A 15269-nucleotide genomic window follows, 5' to 3' on the forward strand; every position below is an offset into this window, starting at 1 on the left:
TGTGGAAAAAAATAGACAAATATAGTTGGACCATCAGCTGAGCAGAACCCAACAGAATTACATTATATTTGTGCTAAAACTCCACTCATTGATTTGATAACATGTACACCCAATTACAATCTGTGTATTTTATTTTTACCCAACGGGTCCTATATTTACCCCATGTCATGCACATTGGTTTCTGGATATTTTCAGTTTTGATATATGTGTGATTACCATAAGAGAAATGCAGAACTACCAATTCAAACCAATAGATATAATTGGCATCACCCTAAGCTTTTAACCACGCAGATGTACTTTTTAACTTATTCAATAATTCCAATAGGAGAACAGTTGCACCATTCGTGTTTGTGTCATCAAGATGGTTCATTTATACTTAATGAGAACTGCTCTGCTTTTCCAGTAGAAATTATTTTATAAAGTTGAGAGAATCATTATATTATGGATACCATACAATGGATGAAGCTTTTTTGGGAAAAAATTAAAAAGCAAAGTATACAGCATCCCACTTCAAAAGAACTTTTGACACCTTAAGTAGAGGCTAATCTGCCACTGAACTTATTTTTTAAAATTGAAATTATCCACTTTAATTTCCTCCGGAACAAGGGAACATGCTAGTGGTTTTCAGGCATTTTGTCATATTTGCCTTTACAATTGTTGTACCGTTACAAAAACAAGCATAAAATAAAACTAAAAAACAAAAGGCTTTTTACACAATCGTTTAATAGTAGATACATCAGTTAATCACAAACTGAAAATAAATGTAAATTTGATGTCTATTTGGTTTATAGTGCAATCATGAATCATGACAGAATAATTTGTAAAATGCTAAATCTGATGTTAAAGATGGCTCTCTCCACTTCGTGTGAAAGGGAGTGGGGACGCCATGTTGTTGTTCATGGGTATATGGGAGACTACTGAATTCAAAAGAACTGTACACTATTAATTATTAGAAATCTCATAGCTACAAGTCATAAATGTACATATACTGTACACACACACAAATGAAGAAAATTACTTGAAAATATTGACTTGAAGAAACTTTTCCAGAATGGTTGCATTTTTGAGACTCCCAATAAAAAGACAAAAAAATTAGTCCTTAACCAAATTGCCCTGAAATGGCAATTCCTGCATTATCCAGGATAACTTCAATAACTTACAAGTTAAATAGCCCTATGTAGGCCTTTCAGTTTAAACAGGCCTATGTAGATTTGAATCTTCCATCTGCTACTTGTGACTGAAATCACAGACTAAAATATCCACTGTGTCCCTGTGTGCAAAGGACTGAAACAATGAAAGATAACATAAAGCAAATCACGTCAAGCAAATCTTGATATCCATTTCAGCAGTGATCTAATTTTTACTGATCAATCAGGAAATACAGATTTTTCTAATCCTAAACATTTCAACCATAAGCAACAAACATGGAGAGGTTCTGCAATCTCTGACAGATGAGATTAAGAGAGGACGCTGAGCAATAAAGCCAAATACTAGGGGCCCCCACAGATATTTAGGGTCAGCACTACCTGATTGGTCTGTAAAAAAAAGATCACATCTCCTCTTGGGATCAGAAGAAAACCAACAGACCATGAGATTATTCTGCCCCCTCCACCTGGGTCACAGGTGAAGAGATTACTTGCTATGGTGATAGAACCTCTGCCCTGATTGGCTGTGGGAAAGGTAGGTGTGGCGAGGAGTCTGCTGTGGAGAGCTCTGGAAAGTAGCCTGTTGGGGAGGAGGAGAACAAAAATCAGATCCACGATGTCACAGCAGTGTAAAGTAAAACTCATTTAAAAAAACTTGTGGAACAACAAACAATACTTTTTACCCCTTTGATATGGATGTGTTTGTGAGTCATATATGTATTTCTGATATGTAAAAACTGAACATAATTGATGGCAAGGTGATTATAACGTGAGAGGAGGGGTGTCTTCTGGACAACTCACCGAATGTGCCTGCTGTGGGGGTGTCCCGTGGGGAAAACTCCCGGGAGAAGCTGGGCGGGGAGGGTGGTTGTATGACAAACCGGACTGTTCCAAAACACAAAAAACGGGTCAGAAATCCAGTATGATTTTTTTGTGTATTAGCATAGCACACCCCCAGAAAATTGGGCAGGCATACCTCATGTCCGACCTGTCAGGTGTGTGTGTGTGTGTGTGTATCTGTGTGTGCATGTGAGAGAGAGGCACGCGGGATGTGGAGGTAGGCTGCTACCTTGGCTGAGGGAATCTGGACAGCGATGGAGGAGCTGGGGAGGAGGCCTGCGGCACTGGCATGGAGAGCCTGGGGGTGCATGGGCCTCTGCAACACAAAGCATCCCTGTTACAGAGCACTACCCGCTCCTCAGGTCTGTTTCATTCAAATACAGACATTTCATGTCACAGCTTCTCTTCTCTTTTTATTGCCAGAAATCCCATTTTTAGTGGATTTGGCTTATTCGTGGCATATTTCTATCCTCGTCCTGTGTTATCCTACACACTTGTATCACACTGCATTTTTAACTATAAGTCTCCGTAAACTGTCAACACCTATCAGCGACAAATGTACGAAAGGTGATATACAGATATTATTATTAGTATTATTAAAACCTGAGCGAGATACTGAAACAATTTTAAGAGAAAATGTACTAACCGAGTCAGTAAAGCCAGACTGTTGGTTGGCATGTTCCAACTGCTTTTGGAGGGGTATGCCAGCACTGGGGATAAAACCTGTGGAGACAGAAGACAGCCAATAAGAGGCAGCCAGGGTCTGCGCTTCATCGCTATCTGGTGAACCCCACTGGTCAATTGGGCGCACATGGGCTTAATGCGCATGCACACTCACAGCTGAGAGCCGGCACACAAACACGCACAGTCGTGTCCGCAGACACACCCTTACTTGGCTGAGAGGTGAAGTGGCTGTGCACTGTATAGCCCTGCTGCTGGTGAGGGAGGTACTGCATAGCCTGGAAGGCTGAGGCCCCTGAGGACAGCAGGCGAGGAGAAAGAAAAGGAAGAGAGATCCCCATTAGAGAGGAAAGACACACTGACCCCACTGTCACTCCAAACCATATACAATTTTTTTGGTCCTACAGGTGCCTCTTTAAAAATCCTGTCTTTTCACAACTGTACAGTGTATCTACATTTTGGTGTCATTCCAACTCTTATGGGACATTCTTGAGGGTAGTAATGATCCTGCAATTCATTTTTTGCAATAATTTAGAGCTACCAATGTCCCACTCAAGATTCAAGCTGTCCACAATCAGGATTGTACATCACTCTCTCTCTCTGACCATCAACAAATTCACTTCAGGACCCCAAGAAAGAGACTGTCTACCCTGCTAAGTGATTAGACTTGCTTAGCATGCCAAAATAAAGAAAATGTATAGTTCATATTATCAGTTCCTAACATTGGGCAAAAGGAGACAGGGGTGGGGGAGATTCCTAATGGACATTCCTTATGGAAAATTTTAGGAAAATGTGAGACATCAAGGTCATTTTGCATCCATGCTCACAGAGAATGTCCCAAAATCCATTTTATGCCTTTATGAAATCAGTTCAATTCCAAAATCAGCTAAATTCAATTCATTTTAATTATCCCCAAAGGTAAGAGCAGTGGCCCAGTTATGAGAAAAGCAGCTCTGCTCTCTCACATTTAATAGATACAATAATAATCGCTGTCTGAATAGAACCTCTGACATGTAGTTCAAAGTGCTTTATGTTACATTACAGGCATTTGGCAGACGCTCTTATCCAGAGCGACATACAACAAAGTGTATAACCATAACCAGGAACAAGTGTAATGAAAACCCTAGAGAGAAGTACCGTTCCAAGTGCAGGGAACAACCGCATAGTTTAACTTGGGCCCTGTAGGTTAAACTGATTAACCCTAACAAACAAGAACAGCAACAACGCAGTCTATGCAAAAATACAAGCAGTAGTTAAGACACAATGAAAATTATGTAAATTAAAAGACCACAATGAGTCTCTACAGTACTCCCATTTTAGGAGCATTGGCTCCTGAGCATTGATGTGTCCTAACTGAAAAAATAATTTAGGAGCACATCTACTAATTCAGATGATTTTGTGTGCTCCTATTCAAATAAATAAGCACATGTGGTCCATGGAAAAATGTTAGCGTAGCACTCTGCACAAGTTATTAAAGAAAGTAATGTAATAATTGTGAAAATTACAGTAATGAAAGTGGTAAGAATAAAAATAATCATAACAACAACAACAATAATAATAATAATAATAATAATAATAATAATAATAATAAATCTGTACTGACAGTGCCGTGTGCACTCATAGACACGCAGGTGTACCTCTAAGCTGGGAGCTGCTGGCGTAGCTGACTGGGACAGGCTGGCTGGGGGCATAGGGGGAGGCGTGCTGAGGCTGGGACACTCCGTAGGGCCCATGCCCAGTCTGGCTGGCTGAATACTGCCCGTGTTCAGAGCTCCCAGCATTGAAGCCAGGCTGGGTCGGGAAATGGCGCCCCTGTCAGGTGACATTTCAAACCAATCAACTGTCACATCACGCTGCCCACCAATCAGCTCTCACACACATCAACAACCATAGCTGGAATCAACCATAGTCTATTTTCCAGCATAGCACATTTGTAATCAAAATGTATGGACTCTGCAGTGTAGAGGACACCCCTGGTAAGGACACTTGAGCCCACTTGAACCCTTTTGACTTTTTCTAAGCAATGTCTAGGTGGGTTTCCAAAAAGGCCATTTGGAGACTCCGAAAGGGCACTTGGTAACCAAATGACAGTATGGGTCTTTAGAGGTGTAAAATACTATATACTATATGTTAGTGGAAATCATGTAAGGAAATTAGCTTGCTTTCCCTCTGCCTGTCACCAGCATTACATTTCAGTCCATTTCTTTTCTAGAGCATACAGCAGAAAGGTAAAGAAATCTTCTTTATCCACAATATGCACATAGCAGTCTATATTGTGCTCTGAACTCACCGGAACGACAGGGGACTGAAACAGTTGTTTACTGCGTTCCCCTAACAGAGCCCCAGGCCGACCATGACTCACTGGACTGCCTAGTGGGAGGGAGGGAACAGGAGGGAGGGAGGGAGGGGTAGAGAGAGAGATGTCAGAGGACAGACATTTAGAAGTTATTCTGAGAACTTTCCCCCCCACAAATCATTAACACAGAAGGCAGTCACTACAGTCTTGGGCAGGTACCCTCCTGCGGAGATTCTCTTCCAAGTTTGCTTTCCAAATTGGAAAGAGCCCATTTTCACAATCACCTGACTAAAGTTTCTCAAAGCTAGTGTTTCAAAGTCCACATATAATAACCACATTTTTTCTGAATTCACTTGATGGAGTAAAAGATTGCAGTGTTGGACTAACATCAAAATGTGGTTGCTTACTAAGGAAAACATTATCCTATATACCTTTTTGGGAACAATCTTACACTCGACAGTCTGCTCCCAATACACTCACTCGCCTTTGGTCAATACCACCTGTTATATAAGTCACCTCCCACGAACCAAACCAAACCCCAGCCCATTAAAGAATTACATTATAATTCATGTTATATCCTATCATAATGGGTATTGATGAAAGAACCCAATTTTTGCCATTTTTCTGGCTGGTGGGTTTGCTAATAATCAAAAAGTTATAATAGTGTTGTGATTATTATGGTTTATTTTTAGACAAGGTGGCTACTTTGTCTTGTGAGAGTCGTCAGAGCTGCTCAAAGCTTGTTTATGACTGAGGGAAAAGGCTGCTGAGCAGAGTTGTGTGCGTGTGTATGTGATCGTGCGTGTGTGTGTCTCACCTTGCATGCTCAGCAGGTGCTGTCCTGAGTGGATGGCCATGCTGGGCTGATAAGTAGCAGAGGTCAGAGTTGTCATGTCACTGAAAGACATGCAGGGAGCGACATCATTAATGAGCAATGTTAGCTGTTATGACATCATATACATCTATTTATGAAAGGACCCTACATACTGGCTATAAAAACATTTCTCAGACATAGAAATGAACTGTAGCTAGGTTTTTGCACAGTCTACCACACTACATACACTGTATGCACTACATAGCACAGGGCAAAGAAAGGCACTCCAATCAGCCGCTTATTAAAAAAACTCAAGAGAATAAAACACTTAGATTTTTGTAATCCAAGAGCAAAACCCCCCTCCATCACTCCTCTTTACATGCTTTTTTCTCGGACTCTTCAATTTTAATCTGATCATTGGTCTTCTTTTCTCTTTCCATTCTATGTTTTTTTTTTCCTCTACTCGTTACCTCTGGTCTTTTTAATTTCTCATATTTAATCTGTTCTTTTGTCAGTGCCATTTACCCCAACTTTTTAATCAATTTATCCTCTTAAATCTCTGCTCCTTTCACAGTAAATGTTTGGGACATGGCTCTCTCTCCCCTCTGTATTTTTCTTTTTCTACAGTTTACCTCAGTTCATTTTTCATTTGTTCATTCTCTTTACCTCTGCTCCTTCCTCCGTCTCTTCTCCTCCTCATGGAGGACTTTCTTCAGCTGGAGGAAGAGCTGGTGTTTCTCCTCCTGCAGCCCCTGGAGCTTCTCTCCCATTTTCATGATCTAAAAGACAGAGGGGGATGAATGTAAGGAGCAAAGAGACAGATGAGGGAGAAGGGGTGGGTAAAGAACAATTCATATAATACAGGGAAATTGTTTTAGTGTTGTCTGCTGAGTACAGTCACAGGCACCTGTTGTTTCACCAACTCTTCCACTTGGTATGAGTCTTGTTCCTTTCCTCAATATGATTCTTCTGTTTTTTCCAACCCGGCCTTCATCCCACTCTTCCCTCTCACCTGATCTTCAGTCTCCTCCAAATGCACCCTCTCCCTGTCACTGTTCATTCACCTTCCTATTTTCACCTCTCTATCTCACCTGTTCCTTTGTCTCCTCCAGGGACATCCTTTCCTCCATCTCTTTCTTCCTTTTCCTTTCTTCTTCTTCTTTCATTTTCTGCTCCATCATTTTGTCCACTTCTTCCTCCTCTGTGCAGCAAACAGAATGAAATAGTCACTGGCTGGGAATGTGATAGAAGGCTCCAGATCAGTACAGATGAAACCGGGAACATAAAATAAGCAGCAGTGACAACAGACCTTGTTGTTCTTGAACCAGAACAAAGCCCTGGTGAAAGTCAGAAATAAACAAGAACATTGGGTAATTAAAGTGTTTAATCATTCAGTGTTCTCCCCAGATATACAGGGTGGTGAGTTTTATTCTTCTTTCTAGTGATACATTTTTCCCCAAAAACCTACAGTACACTGTGTTTGATAAGATATGAAAACATTCGGCTTTTTAATAACGGGTCATTGGAGGTGAGGTTGCGGGGCTCACCTTGTCTTTTCCGCTCCCTCTCTCTCATGATATGCTTGTGAAGGGCCCGCGCCATGGCGTTGGACAGCTTGGGTCTCTCAAGAAGTGCTGGCATGATGGTTATGATGGTTGGGCCAGCTATGGAAAAAACAAGAGTCAAAACATTAGGATCTCGCTTTGTGCAAGTTTTCAGTATCCAAACACAAACTACTGCACCAATATCAAAGGATTCACATTCACACACTTCAAAAACAGGTCACTTTCAACGGATAATCAGGAGGACTACAACGTTCTCAAATACTTGCACAAAAATAATAAATATAACAACTTATGAAATAACTAGCTTGTGTGTGTTACATGACGATAACACATATAATTGGTAACTTGATGTTTAATTATCTAAACAACGATAAGCTTATTTATTGCTTTTTAAACTAAAAACAAATTGATTAAAAATCGGCTGCTGGCTGGGTGGCGACCGACATTAGCATAACTGTAGCAAGTAACCAGCACTTTCTCCCGGAAATAATATTTTACCCTCACAGCCTCGACTGACTAAAAACTTTCATAAACGTTACCTAGACTGGTAAGCTGACTAGCTAGCTACAACAAACATAATTGCAATAACACTTGATTATGTAGCTAGCTACAAGCTAGTACGTCTTATAAATCGCTTACCAGACTAAGTCGCAACAAAAAATAATTGCATGAAATTTTCTGCGGATCTGTGTTCAAAAATTTTTGATATGTCTGGTATCGTTGCCTTCGAAACTACAACTTTACGTGATCTAAGCAAGTTAACATAACACACATTCGCTCAAGTGGACACGGATAGAAAACAAAAATGTTTTGAGACCTACAGGCGCATTGAACTTCCGGTGTCACTGAAAAAGCACTTCCTGCCTTCGGTTTCCTATGGAATCTTGGGTTTTGTGGTTTTCTCCAAATTGTGGCGCAATCACCTTCGGGTCTTCGCCTCTGGTCTTCGCTCTGTTTCAGTGAACCGATCCAAACACCGTTAGCACACGAGTAAGTCTGTAGATTCACTAGCGAACTATAATTAATAAATTGTTATGTCTTCGATTGTCATACTGATGGGGGCTGAATTTAAAGCTAAACACGTAAGCTAACTTGCTAATACCCAGCAGCAATGGCAGCATTGTCGCCACTGTTGAACCACTGCAGTTATTAAATATGACCACTTGGGTGCTTCCCACAGTGGATAAAATGGTGTTTGTGTTTTGGACCTTCTGCTATCCAGTTCAGTGGCCTGAAGTATGCTACCCATACTAAGCTGTTGTGCAATATACTGTGAATTTATTCTCATATGTACTTTATATTACATTACTCAGACAATTTCCTTAAAGAGCTATAGTCTGGCTTTTAGCAATAGCAAGGCATGAATGATTTGGGTACTAGAGTTACACATGCATATGAATATAAATTACTTGAATAACTCTGATCAGTTACCCATTAAAACCATTTATTTGATTTAATATAAACTATCACACATCATTCTTTGTGTTTACACTTAAAATGTAATTTCTAAGACCATTTAAGGATAATATCCCAATAGAATCACTTTTTTTTTTTTTTTTACAAAAAGGTACTCAAATTCTTCTTCATAATTTGCAAAATGTATGGCTTCTTCTGTACTCTGTTTGTGTAATCTGACACATATCTACTTATGAGACTGGTATGTATCTTACTCTAGACAGAAGTTGTTTACCTTTTACATGTACCCCTGAACTGATATTTAAAACTTGTTTGCTGAAATACAGAAGTAAGGACCTTTGAGAATAATAAACATTGACTGAGTGCTAATACCACATGGTTTATTTTTCATAAACAGCACCAATAAAGTCAATCTAGTCTTTACTTCAGTTTGGTCCTGTAGTTTCTCATGCCACATTGCCATTAAAAACATGTTATTTAGTGTGCAATTATTGTTAAACTCTGGACTATGGGGTTGGGGGTTAACAGCCTGTGTAAGGCACCACCACTGCAGTTAAGCAAGTTTCTGTACTTCCTGTTCTCCTATTTGGCTTCAGCTGTATTGTCCGATGAGACCGAAAACATTCAGCCCATGTAAGACTAGAATTTTCCAGTAGTGTTGGAAGAAACCATTTATGCTCAAATAATTATTGGTGTTACTTGTACATAGTTAATAAGCTGTTGATTATCCGTAGAGAAAATTAATAAATGATATCTTAATTAACAGCCATTAAAGTTCCATTTAATTAACTGGATTCCACTTCCCTGACTGACGTTGCAATATTTAACATAAAATGTTGCAGAAGTACACCCTGTGAAATATTTGAGACTATTTGTCTGGGTTTCAGGATGTCAGGCACATTACCATAGAATACAATCAAAATTATTTAACAAATTAACTTATAAAGGTGGAGTTGGCCAAAATGTATTCATTATGTGCAGCCATGGCTCAGTACTTACATCTGTGTACATATCTATATTCATATGTGTCTCTTCATGCAAGGCAAAAAACATACTAGCATTTAAAGTAATGTTTCCTTTAGAGATCATTACTAGTTGCATTTTGCTCAAGGTCACTTTAGTATGATCCATGTTTGCTGTTCTTAAGGATAGATATCAAGCACTACTTAAAACAAGACCAGGTCAAAACCTAGTATATGACTGGACCAGCTGACCAATGGTGTATCTTCATAACTCGACCAACCAATGGTGTAACTTCATCACTCACTCAGTCACAGACATTCGCATTTGCAGGGCTGGCCCCGCTGTTGCAGTCCAGCCAAAAACATAATTTCAATGTTAGTATTTTTTCAAACCCATAATATCATTCTGGCTGTTCCGTGTCCATTATTGATGCTCTTACATGATCACTGTTGTTGCAGATAATTCTAGCTTAACTTTGTAGAAAAACAAACGTATGTACCCTCCTCCGTTTGAGTAGATGAAATGTTTATAAATGAACTACATGAAAGACTACCAGCAACTGAATCCTAAGGGTTGTTTAGTGTATAATCTGTTCATTCCTTTGCTGACAGGAGTCATGTGTGTAGTAATCACAATGATGAAAAAAGCCTTGGATTTGTCTTTCTCAAGTTTATAAATGGTTTTGAGTGGATGGCTCCAGCAACACAGCTGCATACAGAGTTAAAATAAAATAATCATAATAGAAGGGAAAAAAACTCTGCAAACAATAAAAAAAGAATAGTACCCAATAATAAGAATAAGAATAATTGTAGCATTAAAGCAGAACCATGATGAAAAGCAGAAACATGGCTGTTCATTCTGTCTAAATTTAAGCTTCAGTCAGTCTCAAACTAAAGTAATCTTATTTTAAGTTGTCATTCAGGTAGCCTACATACATAAGCATGGTATCCTGCTACACTGAATTGAAGAGGTCGAAAGCACCTCTGTTTTTGTTTCACCTTAAGCTTAATCCTAGATTTTACTGTTATGAAAGACTAGTACTGGCACGGACCTCGGTCTGCGATAGCAGCTCAGGAACTCTCAAGACTACCAATCTCTTCAGCGGTGAACATTAAGGCTGAAAGAGTAATATAAGAGAACAGGAGAGAAATACAATTCAGACTGCCTGAACAGTGATATAGGGATGGGAGGGAAGGGGTATGCAGGAACAGTACAGGAGGGTCGAGGAGACAGAGAGAAAAGGACATGGAATTGCATTTGATATCTCTGAGCTGGTGGATTCTAGCTGACTGAATCTGAATGGAGTCTAGGTATTTGGTGGGGTGAGGTGGAGGTGTCACATTTCCCTTATGCCCCCTCCATAGACACTTTCATCACTGTACGCAATGTAGAGGAAAAAGTCTTCCTCGTGGTGTTCCTGAAAAGGAAAGCAAGAGCCAGTTAGATATGGGAAACTGAATATATTGAGTGCAGAAACCAATCTAGTCTGAGCAGCTGTTTCACAGATCACCCTGGTGGCTTAATTACAACCCTCATTCCAATGAAAATGCTCCTAACTTAACTCAAAATCAAAAGCCAGCCTCAGTAACACAATTCAAACCTGTTATGGCAGAGAAGGGAAAAATGAATAGAGAAAAAAGAAAGAAGCCAAAGAAAGAACTGTGCTGTATACGAGGGAGGAGAAAACACAAGAGCACAATTCAGTGGGGAGTAGTGGCACAATTCAGACGTGTGAAACTGTAAATCACACATCACGTGTCCTCAAATAAAACAGCACAAAACACACAAAACACATGCAACATGCATCATGTAACCTTCACCCCTCATCCCCCAAAGTAAAAAAATAAAAACCTGAATAAACAAAAACCAAAAAATGCAGGGGAGAGAAAAGGGAAAGATGAAGAAGACCATCACCTGGTAGAGTAGCCCCATGGTGGCTGATGTGGGGGGAATGACATTGTTCACAAAGAAGAAGAGAGCATCCTCAGCACGCAGGTGAATTCGTTTCCGGATGAGGAAGTAGAACTGGCCCACTTTCAGAGAGAAATGAAACGTGCATTATGTGCCTGGCCAGGATTTGGCTACCAATCATATTTCTGCTACTCACACATATAAATGTGTATACAATTTTGTTAAATAAAAAACAAGTGAAAAAACATTGATTATTATTGTGTGTGTGATGTCACTTTTTTTTTTTGAACAAAACACTTGCCTTAGACAGTCAGTCTGAATGTCAGAATTATTCTTAGGCACTGAGCTGTATATTTACATCTGTTGTCTGAGGTCTGGACGCACATTAAAATGGCCACAGAAATGGATGTGTGTCACACATCTAAGAGTAATCTTGGCAGTGCCATAAATAACATTAGTCAATCTTTGGTAAATGTGTTCAATGATCAACATCAAGGAAAATACTGCAGTGCAGCAGTATTAAATAGCCTAGACTGCTATTCACCTGTAAGGTCAGAGGGGACCAGGTACTTTTTCTTGTCCAGATCTCCTATTCTGGCTTTAGGAGCTTTTTCCACAATCACCTGAAATCGACAGAAATAAAAGGTCATTCAGACGGACTCACATAAGCTCGAACACCTCTTGCTCAGTTCTACCTGTGACGCCATAAGTATTTGGCATAAGTCCGAAAACGGTATTGTACATACATTGAAAACGAAATAACTAAATGTCAAGGTAAATATGCTGTACTATGAAGAGTAAGCACTTCCGCTTGTCATACGTACACTTGCTATTAAGTAGGTACGTGGCCATTTGTAGATCAAAAACAGTCAGTGAATTGGTGTTGCTTAACCAATATCACCTTTCATGGGGGTATGGTGTATGTAAACACTTCCAGTCTGACGAAAACAACTGGACTACCAGCCCAATTTCCTCACACTGCCAGCCGGCCTATCTAAATCAATATGTTGTCTTAATGCTTAACTATATAGCTAATTGTACGAGTAGGTATTATAACTTGTGAAACAGAAAATTATAAATAAGCAGCTTATACATGAAAAAATTACGAAGCAGGCTAATGTTATAGCCATTTGCGGCCCGGCATTTACCAGCTAGCTAGCAAGGTAGCTTACGACGCGGCTGACGTTAGCTGCCGTACTTACCTTGTCAGCTACGTGAATTTGCTAACATTATAGTGAAAAAATGAAGCTATAACCACGAGCTATGATAAAGGCAACTACAAGAGTTACACAAAATTCACAAACTAGCTAACAAATAATTATCCGCGTAATATTAGCCAATTAGCTGTTTGGCTAATGGTAAAAAGGGGTCGATGGCTAGCTAGCAACTGAAAGCAGATGGATACTCACTGGCACCCTGTCTGGGTACTTCTTTCTTATTTTTTCTCCCTCTGACCGTCTCTTCTCAAAGGGATGTTCTTCTTTGTACAGAAACTTCATTTTCAGTGAATAAGAGGGCTCCAGAACCAGGGTCTGGATCTCTGTTCGGAACTGTTCTCGCCCTAGGTTCGATAATAAACTCTAGATGTTGACTGACGAAGGTAACTGTTCTCCTAAGCACTGCAGCTACGGCGGACGAATACAATAACAACACTGTAACGCTACGAGAGCATGTTACGTGAAAATGGCTATTCACAATGCTCGGCAAGTCTACGTTCATTTTCGAAACCGAATCTGACGCAGTTCGGAAATTCCATCCATGTAGAACGGCCTTGCTGACTTGATAATGAGTTTAATCCACTTTTCAAGCTAGAAAAATACTTAGGATATGGGTGTTTCTCTATTGTTTCGAATTAGATATCTTTAGTAGTCAATGCAGTCAGATTAAATTATACCCACCAGCAAAACCTGTGGACAATAACTATTTAGCTATAAAATCAATGTAATAAAATGACAAGTGTAGAATCACACGAACTTCATGTAAATAGAGAATCATTATTATAATAACAAAACGGAAGGTATCAGATTATTTTTTTTAAACGTGGACGTTTGACATTTAAAGCACAAACACTATACGCAGTTAAAACTAAATGTTGTATCCACTCAACCATTGTCGAAACATTTATATTAGTACATTACAAAATTGGTAATTAAAAATGAATTAATGCATGCTGATTGCACATAAATAACTACATCGCAAGGCTTTATGCGGTTCAAAACATAAGCACAAAGTACTTTTGGAAAATTTCCTTCTAGCTTCGGAACTAGCGGGCTGCCCATCAACATCTATTTCACGGAAAGTTAAGATACAGTTCTGTGGGGTAGATCAGAAGGAGCGCAAGAATATAATATAAAGAAAGTGGTGATAGGGCAGTATGCCTCCTCATGTGATCCTATACGGAAATTGTACCCATAGCGGAAAACCCTATCACGTGATGGGGGCCAAGACCTGTGCGCTATTTGAACAAGTTATACTATTTTAATAAGCTTTTAATACACAAATTAAGCGTCGTTTATTTTGTAACCGGAAATGACCTAATACCAGTTGTCTGTACAAACCTAATATTAAACGTTAGTTATTGGTCAAATCAATGAACTGAATTGCCACTTTCCCAGTGCTTGCCAGGGTCAATAATTAGTTAATAATTAGTTAAATAGATGTCCTCAATTGAGGTATATTTTTTAGCAATATGTTATTTTGTTGTTTGTTTTTAGACTAAAGTAATACAATAACTTCACATTTGCGTTACATGAATGACATGTTCCACCACCTGGCTTTCATTGCACAATAGGTCCAAACACAAGTTCTTTTCCAAACTTCAAACTTTGGGCTCAAACAAGGGAATCTATAAAATAATACAAGAGTCTTGTACCAATTATGCACACACACACACACACACGCACATGTTCGTATTGCTATACTTGTGAGGCCCATTGACTTACATTCATTCCGTAACCTCTAACCCTAACCCTAACCCCAACCACTACATGCATAACCTTAACCCTAACCTTAACCTAATTGTAACCCTAACCCTAAGTCCTAACCCTAAAACAGCCTCTTGAACTTGTGGGGACCAGAAAAGGGTCCCCACCTTGCATAATTTTCCTCCTCTTTCTATCCTTGTGGGGACATTTGGTTCTCACAAAGATAGTAATACATGCCCACACACCAGAAACTTTTCACACTCCATTGATTATTTATCCTTTTTTTGTATTGCAGTCAAATTAAAATACATTTAAACAGCTTTATTTTCTACTCCCAAATAATTAACTCTATAATGTCAAAATTAAAGTGGTAAAATGTAAAATTAAATAAAACATTTTGATCTTCTTCATAATTATATAAAAAATAAAATATAAAAATGACTTCACTGATAAGTCATTTTGCCGAGGTAGTTACATGCATTGTACAAGAAAATTGCACTGACTTCTGCTCCAGGCTGAAAACATGTTAATTGACCCACACTGATCATTCACTATGTCCTGTCTAATGTAGTTATGCATTGGACTGCCTCCTATTTGTGGGATCAATCAACAGATTGACAGGCTCCAGGTGTAGTGGAGGGCAGTTAGCAGTTAACAGTAGTGTAGCTGTTGTGAGTGACATCACTCCCTGAGACTTGAGAAGTGGTTGTTATT

General features: G+C 39.3%; 2 protein-coding genes across 3 annotated transcripts; both read right to left on the reverse strand.

Annotated features, from left to right (window-relative positions):
* Positions 1-1491: 1491 nt before the first annotated feature.
* Positions 1492-8483, reverse strand: gps2 (G protein pathway suppressor 2). 2 transcript variants are annotated; one of them, XM_064351621.1, is made up of 12 exons: positions 8163-8483; positions 7324-7440; positions 6868-6977; positions 6443-6555; positions 5780-5859; positions 4957-5036; positions 4304-4478; positions 2878-2961; positions 2632-2708; positions 2215-2301; positions 1947-2030; positions 1492-1725 (listed from the first exon to the last, which is right to left on the reverse strand). In XM_064351621.1, the coding sequence occupies exons 2-12, from the start codon at positions 7415-7417 to the stop codon at positions 1633-1635; spliced, it is 1077 nt and encodes a 358-aa protein (XP_064207691.1). In that variant the 5' UTR covers positions 7418-7440; positions 8163-8483; the 3' UTR covers positions 1492-1632. The 2 variants fall into 2 exon arrangements, with proteins under 2 accessions (XP_064207691.1, XP_064207690.1); XM_064351620.1 differs by lacking the exon at positions 8163-8483 and adding an exon at positions 7981-8156.
* Positions 8484-10374: 1891 nt separating this feature from the next.
* LOC135263513 (gamma-aminobutyric acid receptor-associated protein) lies at positions 10375-13396 on the reverse strand. Its single transcript, XM_064351634.1, has 4 exons — positions 13041-13396; positions 12176-12254; positions 11635-11753; positions 10375-11137 (listed from the first exon to the last, which is right to left on the reverse strand). The coding sequence occupies exons 1-4, from the start codon at positions 13128-13130 to the stop codon at positions 11057-11059; spliced, it is 369 nt and encodes a 122-aa protein (XP_064207704.1). The 5' UTR covers positions 13131-13396; the 3' UTR covers positions 10375-11056.
* Between the last annotated feature and the right edge of the window lie 1873 nt (positions 13397-15269).

This window comes from Anguilla rostrata, chromosome 9 (assembly GCF_018555375.3).
Source record: "Anguilla rostrata isolate EN2019 chromosome 9, ASM1855537v3, whole genome shotgun sequence".
NCBI lineage: Eukaryota > Metazoa > Chordata > Actinopteri > Anguilliformes > Anguillidae > Anguilla > Anguilla rostrata.

Coding starts and splice junctions, on each gene's coding strand:
- gps2 (XM_064351621.1), bottom strand. CDS start 7,417: ATGCCAGCACTTCTTGAGAGACCCAAGCTGTCCAACGCCATGGCGCGG. Junction 6,556..6,867: donor TGGAGGAGACAAAGGAACAG/GTGAGATAGAGA, acceptor TCTGTCTTTTAG/ATCATGAAAATGGGAGAGAA. Junction 2,031..2,214: donor TCCAGATTCCCTCAGCCAAG/GTAGCAGCCTAC, acceptor GTTTTGGAACAG/TCCGGTTTGTCATACAACCA.
- LOC135263513 (XM_064351634.1), bottom strand. CDS start 13,130: ATGAAGTTTCTGTACAAAGAAGAACATCCCTTTGAGAAGAGACGGTCA. Junction 12,255..13,040: donor AGTACCCAGACAGGGTGCCA/GTGAGTATCCAT, acceptor TGTCGATTTCAG/GTGATTGTGGAAAAAGCTCC. Junction 11,754..12,175: donor GGTCCCCTCTGACCTTACAG/GTGAATAGCAGT, acceptor TCTCTCTGAAAG/TGGGCCAGTTCTACTTCCTC.